At 59.0% G+C, this 12,776-nt stretch overlaps 2 protein-coding genes across 4 annotated transcripts in view; both read right to left on the bottom strand.

The window, feature by feature from the left end:
• Positions 1-1,429: 1,429 nt before the first annotated feature.
• Positions 1,430-8,252, bottom strand: SH2D5 (SH2 domain containing 5). The gene is made up of 10 exons (XM_059487620.1): positions 8,074-8,252; positions 6,731-6,908; positions 6,502-6,582; positions 6,316-6,390; positions 5,708-5,851; positions 5,415-5,615; positions 3,374-3,572; positions 3,187-3,289; positions 2,470-2,629; positions 1,430-1,656 (listed from the first exon to the last, which is right to left on the bottom strand). Exons 2-10 carry the CDS (start codon positions 6,812-6,814, stop codon positions 1,450-1,452), a joined length of 1,254 nt encoding a protein of 417 aa, XP_059343603.1. The 5' UTR covers positions 6,815-6,908; positions 8,074-8,252; the 3' UTR covers positions 1,430-1,449.
• A 1,895-nt stretch (positions 8,253-10,147) lies between these two features.
• HP1BP3 (heterochromatin protein 1 binding protein 3) overlaps positions 10,148-12,776 on the bottom strand; it is a 29,598-nt gene continuing 26,969 nt past the window's right edge. For all 3 annotated transcript variants that reach the window (XM_059487648.1, XM_059487650.1, XM_059487649.1), the window contains 2 exons: positions 12,009-12,146; positions 10,148-11,289 (listed from right to left, as the gene is read on the bottom strand). In XM_059487648.1, the coding sequence (XP_059343631.1) occupies positions 11,004-11,289; positions 12,009-12,146 (424 nt within the window). In that variant the 3' untranslated portion in view covers positions 10,148-11,003. The remainder of the gene's footprint in view (positions 11,290-12,008; positions 12,147-12,776) is intronic.

Raw genomic sequence — 12,776 nt, 5'->3', positions numbered from 1 at the left:
GCCCCACACACACCAGAGTCAACCCCACACACTCGGGTCAGACTCTCCCCTCAGGTCACCCCACCCATCCAGACCAGTCCCACAGACTGGGGGGTACCGGGGGCTGGAACCCGAGGCTGGGGCAAGCCTAACCCTGGGCATCTGCACCCCCTGTGGGAGGGAAGCACTTACCCCTCACTGGGGGCACGCAGGGAAAGGATCCCCGAGCGAGGGAGGCTGTGGGAGAAGGGGAAAGTGTGGAGAAAGAGAGCCGGGGAGGGATGCAGGGAAAGGGGGAAGCTGGGAACAGGTCTGATGGGGACTCAGCGCAGGTCGGGGGGAGAACACTGAAGGGGGAAGGGTTTGCGAGAGAAACCCGGGGGGGAAGCTGAAGGGCGGAAAACGCAAGGGTAAGAAACCCTGAAGTAACTTTTGTGAGCCGAGACACGCCCAAGGGGACTGAGCAAGGGAAAACCTGAGGCGACGCCGCCGGTGCCGCGCTGGCCGAAGGGGCGCGCGAACCCCGAGAGCGCGGCGGCGGGAGGCGGCCCCGCGCATGCGCGAGCGGCCGCACGCGGGCTCCGCAGCGACCGGGGCCGCGCCGGGAGAGAGGCCCCGCCCACCGAGTCACGTGACTGCCGCGGGGGGGGGACGCGCACGTGTGGGACGAGGTGTGCACGAGGACAGGTGTGCAACGGGGTGTGCACGAGGACGGGTGTGCAATGGGGTGTGCACGAGGACAGGTGTGCAGGGAGGTGTGGACAAGGACAGGTGTGCAACGGGGTGTGCACGAGGACAGGTGTGCAATGGGGTGTGCACGAGGACAGGTGTGTAATGGGAGGTGTGGACAAGGACAGGTGTGCAACGGGGTGTGCACGAGGACAGGTGTGCAATGGGAGGTGTGGACAAGGACAGGTGTGCAGGGAGGTGTGGACAAGGACAGGTGTGCAATGGGAGGGGTGGACAAGGACAGGTGTGCAATGGGGTGTGCACGAGGACATGTGTGCAATGGGAGGGGTGGACAAGGACAGGTGTGCAATGGGGTGTGCACGAGGACAGGTGTGCAGCGGGGTGTGCATGAGGACAGGTGTGCAGGGGGAAGTGCACCAGGGCACAGACCGTGAGTGTGCACAGTGCCGCGAGTGTGCGATGGCACCGATGCGCAGCTGTGGCCCCTGCGTGTGCAGGCGAGGGTGAGTGAGCACGTGGGTGTGCAACCTCCCGTGAACACCAGTGCAACACCGCAGCAGCGCCACAGCCTGCAGGAGAGCGTGTGAGCACACCGGTGTGAGCAGACAGGTGTGAGCACACGGGCGTGCAGCGCGTCCCGCCGCGGGCGGTGTGAGCAGCAGCCGAGCCCCGCTCCGATGCACGAAGCCGTTCTTTATTGCGGGGAGCGGCCGGGGGCCGGGGTAAGGCAGGCAGCGGGTGAGAGCCGGGGGTGCCGGGGGGCCGTGCGGGGTCCCGGGGCTATCCCCGTTCGTGCTGTGCCCCGGCGGGGGCGGCGGGAGCCCAGGCGGCCTCTCCCGGCCCCGCGCTGGCCCCGCCGCCGCCCGGGTCCCGCTCCTCGTAGCCGGGGTTGCGCCGGCCGGGGCCCAGGCGGCAGAAGCAGCCCCCCGGTGGGCCGGAGTAGTGAGCCAGGAGAGCGGCCACGCTGGAGAACTCGGCGTTGGAGTGCTGCGGGCGGGAGAGAGGGGAGAGCGAGAGGTGAGCCGCCCGCGCAGGCTGTCCCGCACACACCCCTGCACCATGCACCCGAGCGCCCACGCAGCAAATCCCGGCGTGCCCGAGTGCAGCACACCCCCACAAACCTCACACACCCCGGGCTCTGCGGCGGGCACACACAGAGCCACGGCACCCACGCAGCCGTGGCACAGGTGAGGGCGTGAGTGCAGCACAGCCGTGCATGCCCTGCGTGAGCTGGGGCACTGTGTGTGCCAGGTACGCCCAGGTACACCCACAGAGCAAAGCACCCAGACCTGGCTGGGGACCACACGCACACCTGGGCACTCATGTATCACACACCTGGGTGTTGGTGCACCCAAAACTCAGCCAAGGGTGGATGAGCAAGTGCACCCACGCCCAGGGGTACCTGGGCGCCGTGCCCATGGCACCTGTGGATCAATGTGCCCACCACCCACACCTGCACCCGAGCCCACCTTGGTGCATCCCTGCACCAAGGCACCAGTGCAGCCATGCACAAGCACAGCAAGGGTGCATTGGGTGCACGCACACAGCAGCGCATCCCTGTCCTGCACCAACACCGGCGCAGTGAGGCACAAAGGCACTTACAGCCCCAGCGCAGCCATGCATGGGTGCTGCAAACACACACACAGAGTATCGGATAAATGCATTTATATGTGCATCCGTGCACGGGCATACCCATGCAGCGAGGCACACCGCAGCGGTGCAGGGGCTCACAGGCTGCACCGCCTGCATCCCGCTGTAGCCGCACCCGCTGCTCCTCCCCCGGGCAGCCCCCTGGCTCACCTCCACGCAGAAGCGGCCGTGCTGTGTCCGCAGCACGCCGTAGCTCACCACGCCGCACGGAGCCCGCACCCACAGGCACCAGCGCTTGGGCAGCCCGGGCTCGGCGCGCAGCAGGAACGAACCGGGCACGTCCCGCCGCAGCAGCGAGACCCCCGCGGCCCTGCGGGAGAGGCGGCGGCGGGACGGGGATGGGGATGGGGCAGGGCTGGGGATGGGGCAGGGGTTGGGGCGGGAGCTGGGGCAGAGCCCGGGGTGGGGCAGGGATGGGGATGAGGCTGGGATGGGGATGGGGCAGACCTTGGATGGGGCACGGCCAGAGATGGGGATGGGGCTGGGGCAGGACCCAGGGTAGGGCAGGGCTGGGGCTGGGGCAGGGGCCGGGAATGGGGCAGGAGCTGGGGCTGGGGCAGGGGTTGGGAATGGGGCAGGAGCTGGAGCAGGGGTGGAGGTGGGACAGGGCCCGGGGTGGGTCAGGGGCCGGGAATGTGGCAGAGCTGGGGATGAAGCACGGCCAGGGATGGGGAAGGAGCTGGTGCTGGGGCAGGGGATGAGGATGGGGCAGGGCCGGGAATGGAGCAGGACCCGGGGATGGGGCAGGAGCTGGGGTGGGACAGGAGCCGGGGCCGGGACTGTGGCACGGCCCGGGGTGGGGCAGGACCCAGGGTGAGGCAGGTGAGGTGCGTGCGGAGGATCAGCAGCTCGCACCCGCGCTCTCACCTGGCGATGCCGGCGAAGGACCACACGCTCTCGGCCAGGACGCTCTCGTTCTCGGGCAGGAAGGCCAAGCTCCTCGCCCCTTTGCCTTCCCCTCCCGCCGCCGCTGCGGGAGCGCGTTAATCCCCTCTCCGCCCCAAACGCTGGCGGTACCGCGCGTCCCCGTGCCTCAGTTTCCCCCGGCACTCACCGGCGTCGCGGGGCTGCTGGTGGAGCTGCCCCTCGGCCCCGCAGTCCCGGTAGGCTCCCGAGCGCAGCACTTTGCTCCGGATGGCTTTCTTGCGCACCAGCACCGGCGAGCAGTACGGGTTCCCCGGGCGCCAGGCTCTGCCCTCCGCCTCGGGCCGCCGCTCCTGGGGGAGGCACAGGCTGTGAGAGCGGCCTGGGGGCTCTGGCAGTGGGGAATGTCAGGTAAAACACCACGGGGAAAATGCTGCCCAAAGGATGCGGCACCAAAAAAAGCTGTGCGAAACACCACCAAAAAAAAAAAAAAAAAGGTGCAAAGCTTTGTGGGGTAAATGCAGTGCAAAAAATGCTGTGCAAAACATGATGTGCAGAAAGAAATTCCATGCAGAACACCCTGGAACAATGCCACGGTGCCAATACAAAAAAATCACCACGCTGTGCAAAACCGCAATGCCAAAAGAGCTGTGAAGAGCATTTTTACTGCTGCAAGAAATACCATGCCAAAACAGCCACACAAACCACCGTGCAAAAAGTGCCATGTAAAAAAAGTTATGAGAAATAATGCTGTGTTAAAAAAAGTTCTACAAAAACTATCGTGGAAAGAAAGTGCTGTGCAAAAAACACCAAGGAAAAAATGCGCTGTAAAAACTCCTTCAAAAATTGCTGTGCAAGGAATAGTGTCGCAGACATCTTTTATGAAAAATCCTTTCTTTAAGATTTTTCATAAAATCTTTTATTTAAGATTTTTCCTCCTGAGAAGCTGGGAGGCCTCAGGAACAAAATGTAAACAATGGTTTTCTGCTGCTGTGGAATGCAACAGGTAGATCTTTGATTAGCTTATGTTAGATGTTTGTAATTAATAGCTAATCGCAGCTTAGCTGGCTCAGACAGAGAGCCCGAGCTACAAACTTTTGTTATCATTCTTTCTATTCTATTCTTAGCTAGCTTTCTGATGAAATCTTTTCTTCTTTTAGTATAGTTTTAATGTAATATATATTATAAAATAACAAATCAAGCCTTCTGAAACATGGAGTCAGATCTTCATCTCCTCCCTCAACCTGAGACCCCTGTGAACACCATCACAGAATAGCTGTGCAAAGTGGCCTCCTGCAAAATTTCTGTGCAAGGAATAGTTGTGCAAGGAATAGCTGTGCAAGGAATAGTTGTGCAAGGAATAGCTGTGCAAGAAGTAACTGTGCAAAGTGGCCAATGGCAGGAAAGGCCCTCAGGGAAAGGCGATTTCAGGTAGGATGAGCAGAGCAGTGTGCGGGGCTGGGCCCTGCAACCCTCGGATGAAAAGATTGTGCAGAACACTGCACACACAGCACTGTGCAAAGAAAAGCTGCACAAAGAGGAAATGCAAGGAAACCATGCAAGGCACCAGGTGATGGTGTGTGCAGTGACAGCGTCCTGCTCAAAATGCGAGAAAAGGCCACGCAAGGGCTGCCTGGGAGCTGTGCAAAACCCCCTGTGCTAAATACACAGAGAGCTGTGAGAGAAACGGGGCCGTCCTGGGCAGGGCCAGGAGCTGCCCTTGATCACCCTTGTGGGGCCTTTTCAGCACAGAATATTTTGGGAAACGCCGTGTGGGGGAAATGCCCTGCGAGACCCTAAGCACAAATGGGCTGTGCCAAAGCACCGAGCCAGGAAACGCCGTGTGAGAGCCCCAGGTGTGAGAGCCTGAGGTGTGAGAATTCCGGGTGTGAGAATCTCGGGTGTGAGAGCCCCAGGTGTGAGAATTCCGGGTGTGAGAGCCCCGGGTGTGAGAATCCCGGGTGTGAGAGCCCTGGGTTGAGAATTCCATATGTGAAAGGCCCAGGTGTGAGAATCTCGGGTGTGAGAGCCCCAGGTGTGAGAATCCCGGGTGTGAGAGCCCCGGTTGTGAGAATTCCATATGTGAGAGGCCCAGGTGTGAGAATCTCGGGTGTGAGTACTCCAAGCGTGAGGACCCCAGGTGTGAGAATCCCGGGTGTGAGCAGCAGCCGGGCCGGACAGGGCAGGGCAGGGCAGGGCAGGGCAGGGCAGGGCAGGGCAGGGGCACCTACCCCGGTGCCCAGCGGGCCGAGGCCGGGCAGGCGCCGGAAGGACACGAGGGCGTTGACATTTCGTGACACCTCCTCGGGGTTGAGGGGCTCCCGCAGCACCCCCGGCCCCGGGAGCTCCCCCTCGGCCGCCTGCTCCTCGGGGTGCGCCAGGAGGTAGCAGAGCTGGAAGGAGCGGCAGAGCAGGAGGTGCAGGGTCTGGACCTGGGGGAGGCGAAAGACGCTGCGTGCAAATATAAAAAAAAAAAAAAAAATAATGAAGGTGTGTTGGGGTCGGGGCGGGGTTGGGCCACCACCTCTCCCGGGAGCCCCACGAAGAGGTGGCAGAAGAGGGCGCTGGGGGGGCTCTGGGGATTGCGGGCCACGAAGGCGAACTGGCGGTCGGGGAGGCTCCAGGTGCTGTAGAGGATGCGGCGCAGCGCGTGTGCCATCAGCAGCGTCTGCGGGACGGGGCGGGGGTCAGGGGTACCCTGGGACCCCCCAGGGGCACCCCCCGGACCGCCCCAGGGGCACCCCCGCTTGCACACACAAAACAGCTTCCGAGAGAAAAGCAGCGCTCAGAGAGGTACAGCCCCCCTAAACACTGACACCTCCCCAGCACCCCTGACCCCTCAGCACCTCTGACCCCCTTCCCCAGCACCCGTGACCTTCCAACCCCAGCAACCCTGACTCCTCTTCTCGGACCCCCACCCACCTCCTCAGCACCCCTGGCCGCCTCACCAGCCCCCCAACACCCCTGACCCCTCACAGCATCCCTGACTCCCCTCCCTCCCCATCAACGCTGGTCCTCCTCCCCAGCACCCCTGACCCTCCCAACACCCCCATAAGAGCCCTGACGCCCCTACTCAGCCCCCTGAGCCCTAGCACCCCTTGCCCACCCCCCCTGACCCCCCCAGCCCCCTACCTCCCCATCAGCTCCGTAGACCTTCAGGCCCTGCAAGCTGAACCTCAGCAGCACCGACCTCCTGCGGGGACAGTCCTGTCCGGGGGAGATGTGGCACTGGGGGCTGGGCTGTGCCCCTGGGGGTGCCCCCATTATTTGGGGTCCCCCCTGTGTTTCCCAGCGAGGGGAGCAGTGCTCGATCCCGACCTTCAGCGCCCGCAGCTGCTCCTCCACCCGCCCCGCTCGCTGCTGCAGCTCCGGCTCCTCCAGCGTGAAGGATCCCACGTACTGGGGGGCAAAAACCCCATTGGGGTCAGCTACAGCCCCCCACGATGCCCCCCCAGGGCAGAGATGATGGTTTGGGGGATCATGAGGGTGCAACAGCACCCAAATCTCATCTCGGGGTGTCACCCCTCCCCTGCCATGGGTAAATCACCTCTGCTGGCTTGGTGACAGAGCGGGCTCGCTGCTGGGGGGCCGCGGGGTCCGGCCCCCGCCCGTTCCCCGGCTTCCTCTTCATGGCACGGGGAGTGCGGGTGAAGGCCGGGTCAGGACGGCGTCAGGCAACTCCGATGCCGCATCTAAGTTATCCGGAGCCCTCCAGGGTGATGGGGCTGCAACAAGCACGGGGAGCCTGGGTCCGGCCCCCGGTCACTGTCCCTGCGGGGAGGGAGGGGACAGACACAACCTGCCCCCGCTGTCCCCTGTCTCCAGCCCGCTGAGCCCTGGGGAGGTGCTGCAGCCCCTGCACGGAGCTCCCCAAGTCCTGACGCCAATGCAGATGTCCCCAGGCCCCGGCCCCAGTGAAATGGTCCCAACCCCAGCACAAGGGTTCCAGCCTCCTGACCATACAGGTGATGTGAGGGTCTCCATCTTCTACTCCTGAGATCCAGTCCAGGCTGCCATGTCCCCACTCCAAGCAGTATGCAGGCAATCCCTCACGTCCCCATCCCGACCCCGACGGTGATGTGAGGGTCCCCAGATCCCCACCCCAAACGTGATGGATGCAGTGCCCAATTCCATCCCCAAATGAAACCCAAGCAGTCCCTGCTGGTGGATGCAGTGCTCACATTCCATTCCCAATTGAAACCCAGGCAGTCCCTGCATGCCGAACAGACGCTCTGGACCCCAAGCGAGGTGCATGCAGTCTCACACCCCGAACTCCAGCAAAGGTTTTGGGGTCTCCCCACATCCTCCCCCTCCCATCCACCATCCCACTTCCCGCCGGCCACGCAGCAGCACCGAGACCCCCGGGGCTCTCCAGGGGTGATCCCCAAACACCAGCGACGAGGGCAGCAGATTTGGGGGGTCCTTTTCTGTCCCGAGCAGCCATGGAGGGGTGCGCCGGACCCTTCTCCGGCCACCCCAAGCGGGTTCGTGCTGCGCAGCCCTCGGCCGGGCTGGGACCGGCGCCGCCTGCTGCAAACGGGGGAGGGCGGAGGGAGGGGGTCCGGCTGCCCCGGGCGCATCTCGGCGGTTTGGGGGGGTCCCTGCGGTGCCATCTCCCCGTCACAAGCGCAGCCTAGCCCCTCTTCTTCCCGGCACAATTCGGGGGTCTCCCCCCTCCCCCAGCCAATCCGCGGACAGGCAGCCCCCAAGCCCCGCCCCCCTTTTCCCACGCTTCATTTCTCAATGGAGCCCCCAGCCCACCGACCACCCTGGGGGTCCCCAAGGAGGGATGCTGACCCCCCCCCGCCCGCCCCCCAATTTAGATGATGCGTGACACCAGGCACCGAGCATCCCCTGGGACCCGCATCCCGCTGGACCCCCCCGGCTCACGGGCAGCTCTCGCTTGGATGGCTCCGCAGAAACGCAGGTGAAAAATTCCCGCTGCTCCCGCTCTCGGCCTCCGCCGGTTGTTTTTGCCTCGCCGGTGGCTCCTCCGGCAGCTCCGGCCGCGGCGCAGGGATGCTCGAGCCGGGGGTGTCAGGCCCTCGCCGGCAGCCAGGCCCCGGCGAGCCCGAGCCCACGGAGCCCACGCCGGGCACGGGGCAGGCAGCAAACTCTCATTTCCTGCCTCCGATCTGCCCGCGATGAATCACCGCAATTTTCCTCCTCGGTTCTCTCCGTTTCTTGGAAGCGGCGGCGAGCAGGAACGCTCGCTCGGGATTTTGGAAAACGCGGCGGCAACTGATTTTCTCTGCGTCTTTTCCCGTCTCCTCCGGCGTGCCCAGCGGAGCAGCGATTTCTAACCCTGACACGTACACACGTGGCTGCTCGCTCGCCACCCCCTGCCCTGATGCTCAGACCCTTTTCACCCCAATTTCTACATTCCCTGTGGAGTTTTGCCCACTGCTGCCTGCTTTTGCTGGAATAAAAATGAAGAGGGGTGGTCTGGCCCCACTGCAGAGCAACCACGGAACCCAGAGCCTCCCTCACACCCTCCGTGCCAGCCGAAGGAAGCTGCCCCCAGTCCCAGGGACCAGTTTGGCTCCTGGAATGGCAAAGCAGCAGTTTAGGGAGGAGATGGGGTCTAACTCTCAGCACTGCATCCACAAACCCCCATCTTGTGCCGCAGCAATCCTGAGGATGTGAGGAAAATGGTCTGACCAGCACCATTCAGCCCTTGGGTCACTGCCAGCACCAGCTGCTCCAAGACACCGCGAGCGGCGATGGCAGAGCCACCCCAGCATCGACAGCGGCGAAACCATGGAAGAAAAGGGATAAAAAGGGACAGATGGGGCTGAAGAAACAACAGAATGGAGCCCAGTCTGGCCAGGAAGCAGAGACAGGGGAAGAGGGAGAGGCAGAGCCAGCACAAACCCCCCAGAAGGCGTTTGCTCTGCTGGCAGTGAAGACTTTCCCATTCAATCCCAGTCACTGCTCCTGGACCAGTCCCTTGGATTAAATACAACCAGTCCTGTGACTTCTTTTTGGTTTGGTGCGCAGAAATCACTTAATTCAAACTACAGCCAGAGTCTGGCCATGACCAAGGTTTTGGCACAACTCTTAATTCAAGGTGCTCCTGCTCAGATGTGAGAAATCTATGTCATCCAGAGCAGTGTTTTAACAAATATCCATGGGATTGTTGGTGTGGGGATGCCATGGGGAGGTTGAAAAATGTCCAGCACCTGGGTGAAGACTCCCTGTCTCCAAAAATATGCCAGCACTGAGAAGTTTCTCCAGTTCATTTCGCCACAATGCCAACAAACCCCACGGCTTTGGTACAAGCAGCCCCAGGAACAAGCCATTAACTAATGTTTCTAATTGCTTTACATCCCTGTGGATCATTCTTTGATCAGAGCTTTCACTCTGTTTCCCCATCAGCTGTGATTTCTAACCTGCTGTTTGTACCCTTCTTACAGGGTTGGGAACAATTTAAGCCATTTCTATACGAATATTTAACTCCCAGTTAAAGGTAGCACACTGAGACAGCAGCTGAAAAGAATAAATTCAATGAAGCTGTTTCCTCCCTTTCTGTGTGACTCCCCTCCTCACAGCTCCTTGCAGCAACACGTTGGAGACTGTCGGGTCCCATTGGCATCACTGCCTGGCCATGGCAGAGTGGGGAGGTGATGAGCTCTGAAGGCAGGTGCTGCTCTGGGGAGCAGGGCCAGGAGAGAAGGTTTCAGCTGGGATTTTTGTCCTCACTGATCACTGTCAAGGGGAGAAGAGGACCACCAAGAGGTTCCAACAGAGCTTTTTTCTCACTCACCTTTGTCTCCAGAGAAACCAGGGAAGAAAAAGGTCAGGAGTTGGTCCAGCTACAGAGCTTGGCAGTGGCTCAGGCTAAATCCCGCTGGCTTTGAACAAAGATCTGCCTCTGCAGCAATCCATGGTGACTGTGTTCCCTCCTCTATACCTTTCCAGGAGGAGCAGCTGGGGTGAGGAGACTGGACACAGAAGGCAGGCCTGGAATCTAGTTTCATTTTATTTTAGCAAACCGCATGTTCTTCACTTATCAACATCTCTACATTAGCAATTGTATAGCTCTCCAACTTCTCTTTAAAAAAGGGTAAACAAGAGGTGACAAACTTAGGCTTTTCATCTCTTAAAAACATTTGAAAGTTGGATTCAAGAAGACTTTGATATATTTTGGTTTTAAGGTAACAGATGTGGTGTGGAAACACTAATTCAAATCACCCACCTAACCCAGAGCTGCCCCTTTTGGAGCCTCTCTGGCACCAGACCCTCAGGAGACACCAAGGATCCAACTGAGCAGCCAGCCCCGGGCCTGTGGCTGAGGAGAGCAGCACCTCGGGGCTCAGTGCAAGTGCTGTCTGTACACAGCTCCCTCATGGGAGCACCAAGGACCTCGGCATGCAGGGATCTAGGGAGGACTCCTCTGCCACGGCACCTTCTCAGTAAAGAATCACATTCCCCTGATCATCCTGTTCCTGCTGTCTAAAGGTATAAAGATCTTCTCTGAAGAATTGTTTTAAAAGCCAACCCTCCCCCCCCAAAACCCACGTGGAATAATATAAATGTACAGATTAGAGACGTCCTAGAAAAGTCCTAAAATTATTGCAGAAAGTAAAGATGACTCGTTCCAGGGGAGGGGCAGGCACGAGGCACAGCATTGAGATCTAACGAATGCTCGGGTTGGTTTGATTTAGTTTTCAGCTTTTCCCCATCATTCCCATTCAAGAAAAAAAAATTAAAAAAAAATAAAGAAGAGTTTAAGCATCAGAACTAAAATACAAATGCACGTTGACTTATAAAACAAGATTGTGGATTTGACCATGGGATTCCCTGACATTGGAAATATTTTACTTTTTTGCCCGGAGAGATTTCCTCATGGTGGATTTGCCCTTGGCAGAGGGTTTCACTTCCTTCCTCCCACTGGCTGCTGGTTTCTTGGAAGAGCTGCCACTGGAGGCTTTCTTGATGGCTGGGGCTGCTGGTTTGGCTTTCTTAGCAGGGGTTTTCACCTTGGGAGGGGGCTTTGCTTTGCCCCGGCGGGCGGTGGGGGTTTTCCTTGGCTTGGGTTTGGATTCTCTTCGCTTCATCGGAGGGGCCCTGCTCCGGGATTTGGGGGGGGGTCTCTTCTGCATCCTGTCAGGAAGAGACAGCACAGGAGCTCAGTGGAGGCACAAATGGTACCCAGAGCAGAGCTGCTGTCAGCAATTTGCATAAATGAAGCACATCTTGGCATCCCTGTCCTTTGCCAGCACATTCCATGAGCTAAATCCCAAAGAGCAAGAGCTCCTCTGGTAGCTCTACACTGAGCACTTCCCATCCCCACAGAGCTGCCAGCTTCCAACCCCTTTGTTAGGCAAATAAACACATAAATAATGACAGTGAATCAGTCAGCTGTCAGAACAATTAAGAGCCTTAAGCACTATCTCTCCTCTCTAAATGGGATTTTATTACTTAACAAACATTCATATTAAGTCCAAATTTTGAGTGAGGCAGGTCCCATATCTGGCTACAGAGCTGCAAATAGTTACTGTAGGGAAGAATTCTTTTAAGGCAACATAAATACAAGAAGTTCCATGTGAAACATCACACTTTCTAAAGCAGGACACCAAAGGCAACACAAAGAATAAACACAGGCTCTCTCTCATCTGGAGGAGAAAAGAGGAAGGCTTCAAATTATGGAATGGGGGAGGTCAGTATCTCTGGAATAAGGAATAAATAGAAACTTCTGCCAATACCTGTGAGCAACAGCCCTGTGGAGAGGTGACCACAGCAAGAGACACCTGAGCACTCTGCAGCTGTGACAGACACTTATTTCATCCAAAGGAGCCCACTCATCTCTCATGCTGCCATACCTCTTCTTTGGTGGTGGCTCTTCCTCCTCAGACTCTTCCTCTTCAGATTCTTCTTCCTCCTCAGATTCCTCCTCTTCTTCCTCATCAGATTCCTCAGAATCCTCATCCTGCTGCTTCTCTGGATAGAGCACATCTGGGCTACAAGAGTGGTCTGGTCAGAGCCTGATTTGCTTCTAAGGTACAACTTCAGGGTGGGCAAGCCCTGGGTGAGCCTGGCTCTCCTCTAAGGTTACAGCTTTAGCCCAGTCCAGAAACACCCCCAGGAAATCTGTGATTGCTGCTGTCCCAAACCAAGGTTATTTAGTCTCTGCAATGGCAGAAACATGACAGCCTGGGAATGTACCAGCCCTAAGCTGTCTCTTCTCCATTTCCCCATTTTCCTCTCCCTCGTTGCTCCTTCCCTGCAAACCCAGGGAAGGATCCCCTTTGGCAGGATCAGACTCCAGCAGCAAAGCATGGCTGAAGCTGTGGGGGCTCACATGTGCAATAAAAGGAGCTGGGGAGCAGCACTTCAATGACTGTGCTGCCATTTGGCTCTTCCTGGGACACCAAGGCCTCACCCCAGGGCTCCACCTGGCCCAGCACAGAATCAGCTCACAGCAGGAGAAGAAAGGCAGGTTTAGACTCAGAGTAGCTAATCTAGGTCATCCTCCCTCCTCTCCTCCCTCGAGGAAGGAACAGCTGGGTCCTGCTCCTTAGGAACATCCTGGCATGGAGAACCCACCCCACTCCCTGCTCAGGTGAATTGGTTTTAGCACAGAACACTTA

The sequence above is a fragment of the Ammospiza nelsoni genome, chromosome 22 (assembly GCF_027579445.1).
Source record: "Ammospiza nelsoni isolate bAmmNel1 chromosome 22, bAmmNel1.pri, whole genome shotgun sequence".
Taxonomy (NCBI): domain Eukaryota; kingdom Metazoa; phylum Chordata; class Aves; order Passeriformes; family Passerellidae; genus Ammospiza; species Ammospiza nelsoni.
Note: the sequence above shows the minus strand (reverse complement) of the source record. Positions and strands in the feature narration are given on the sequence as shown.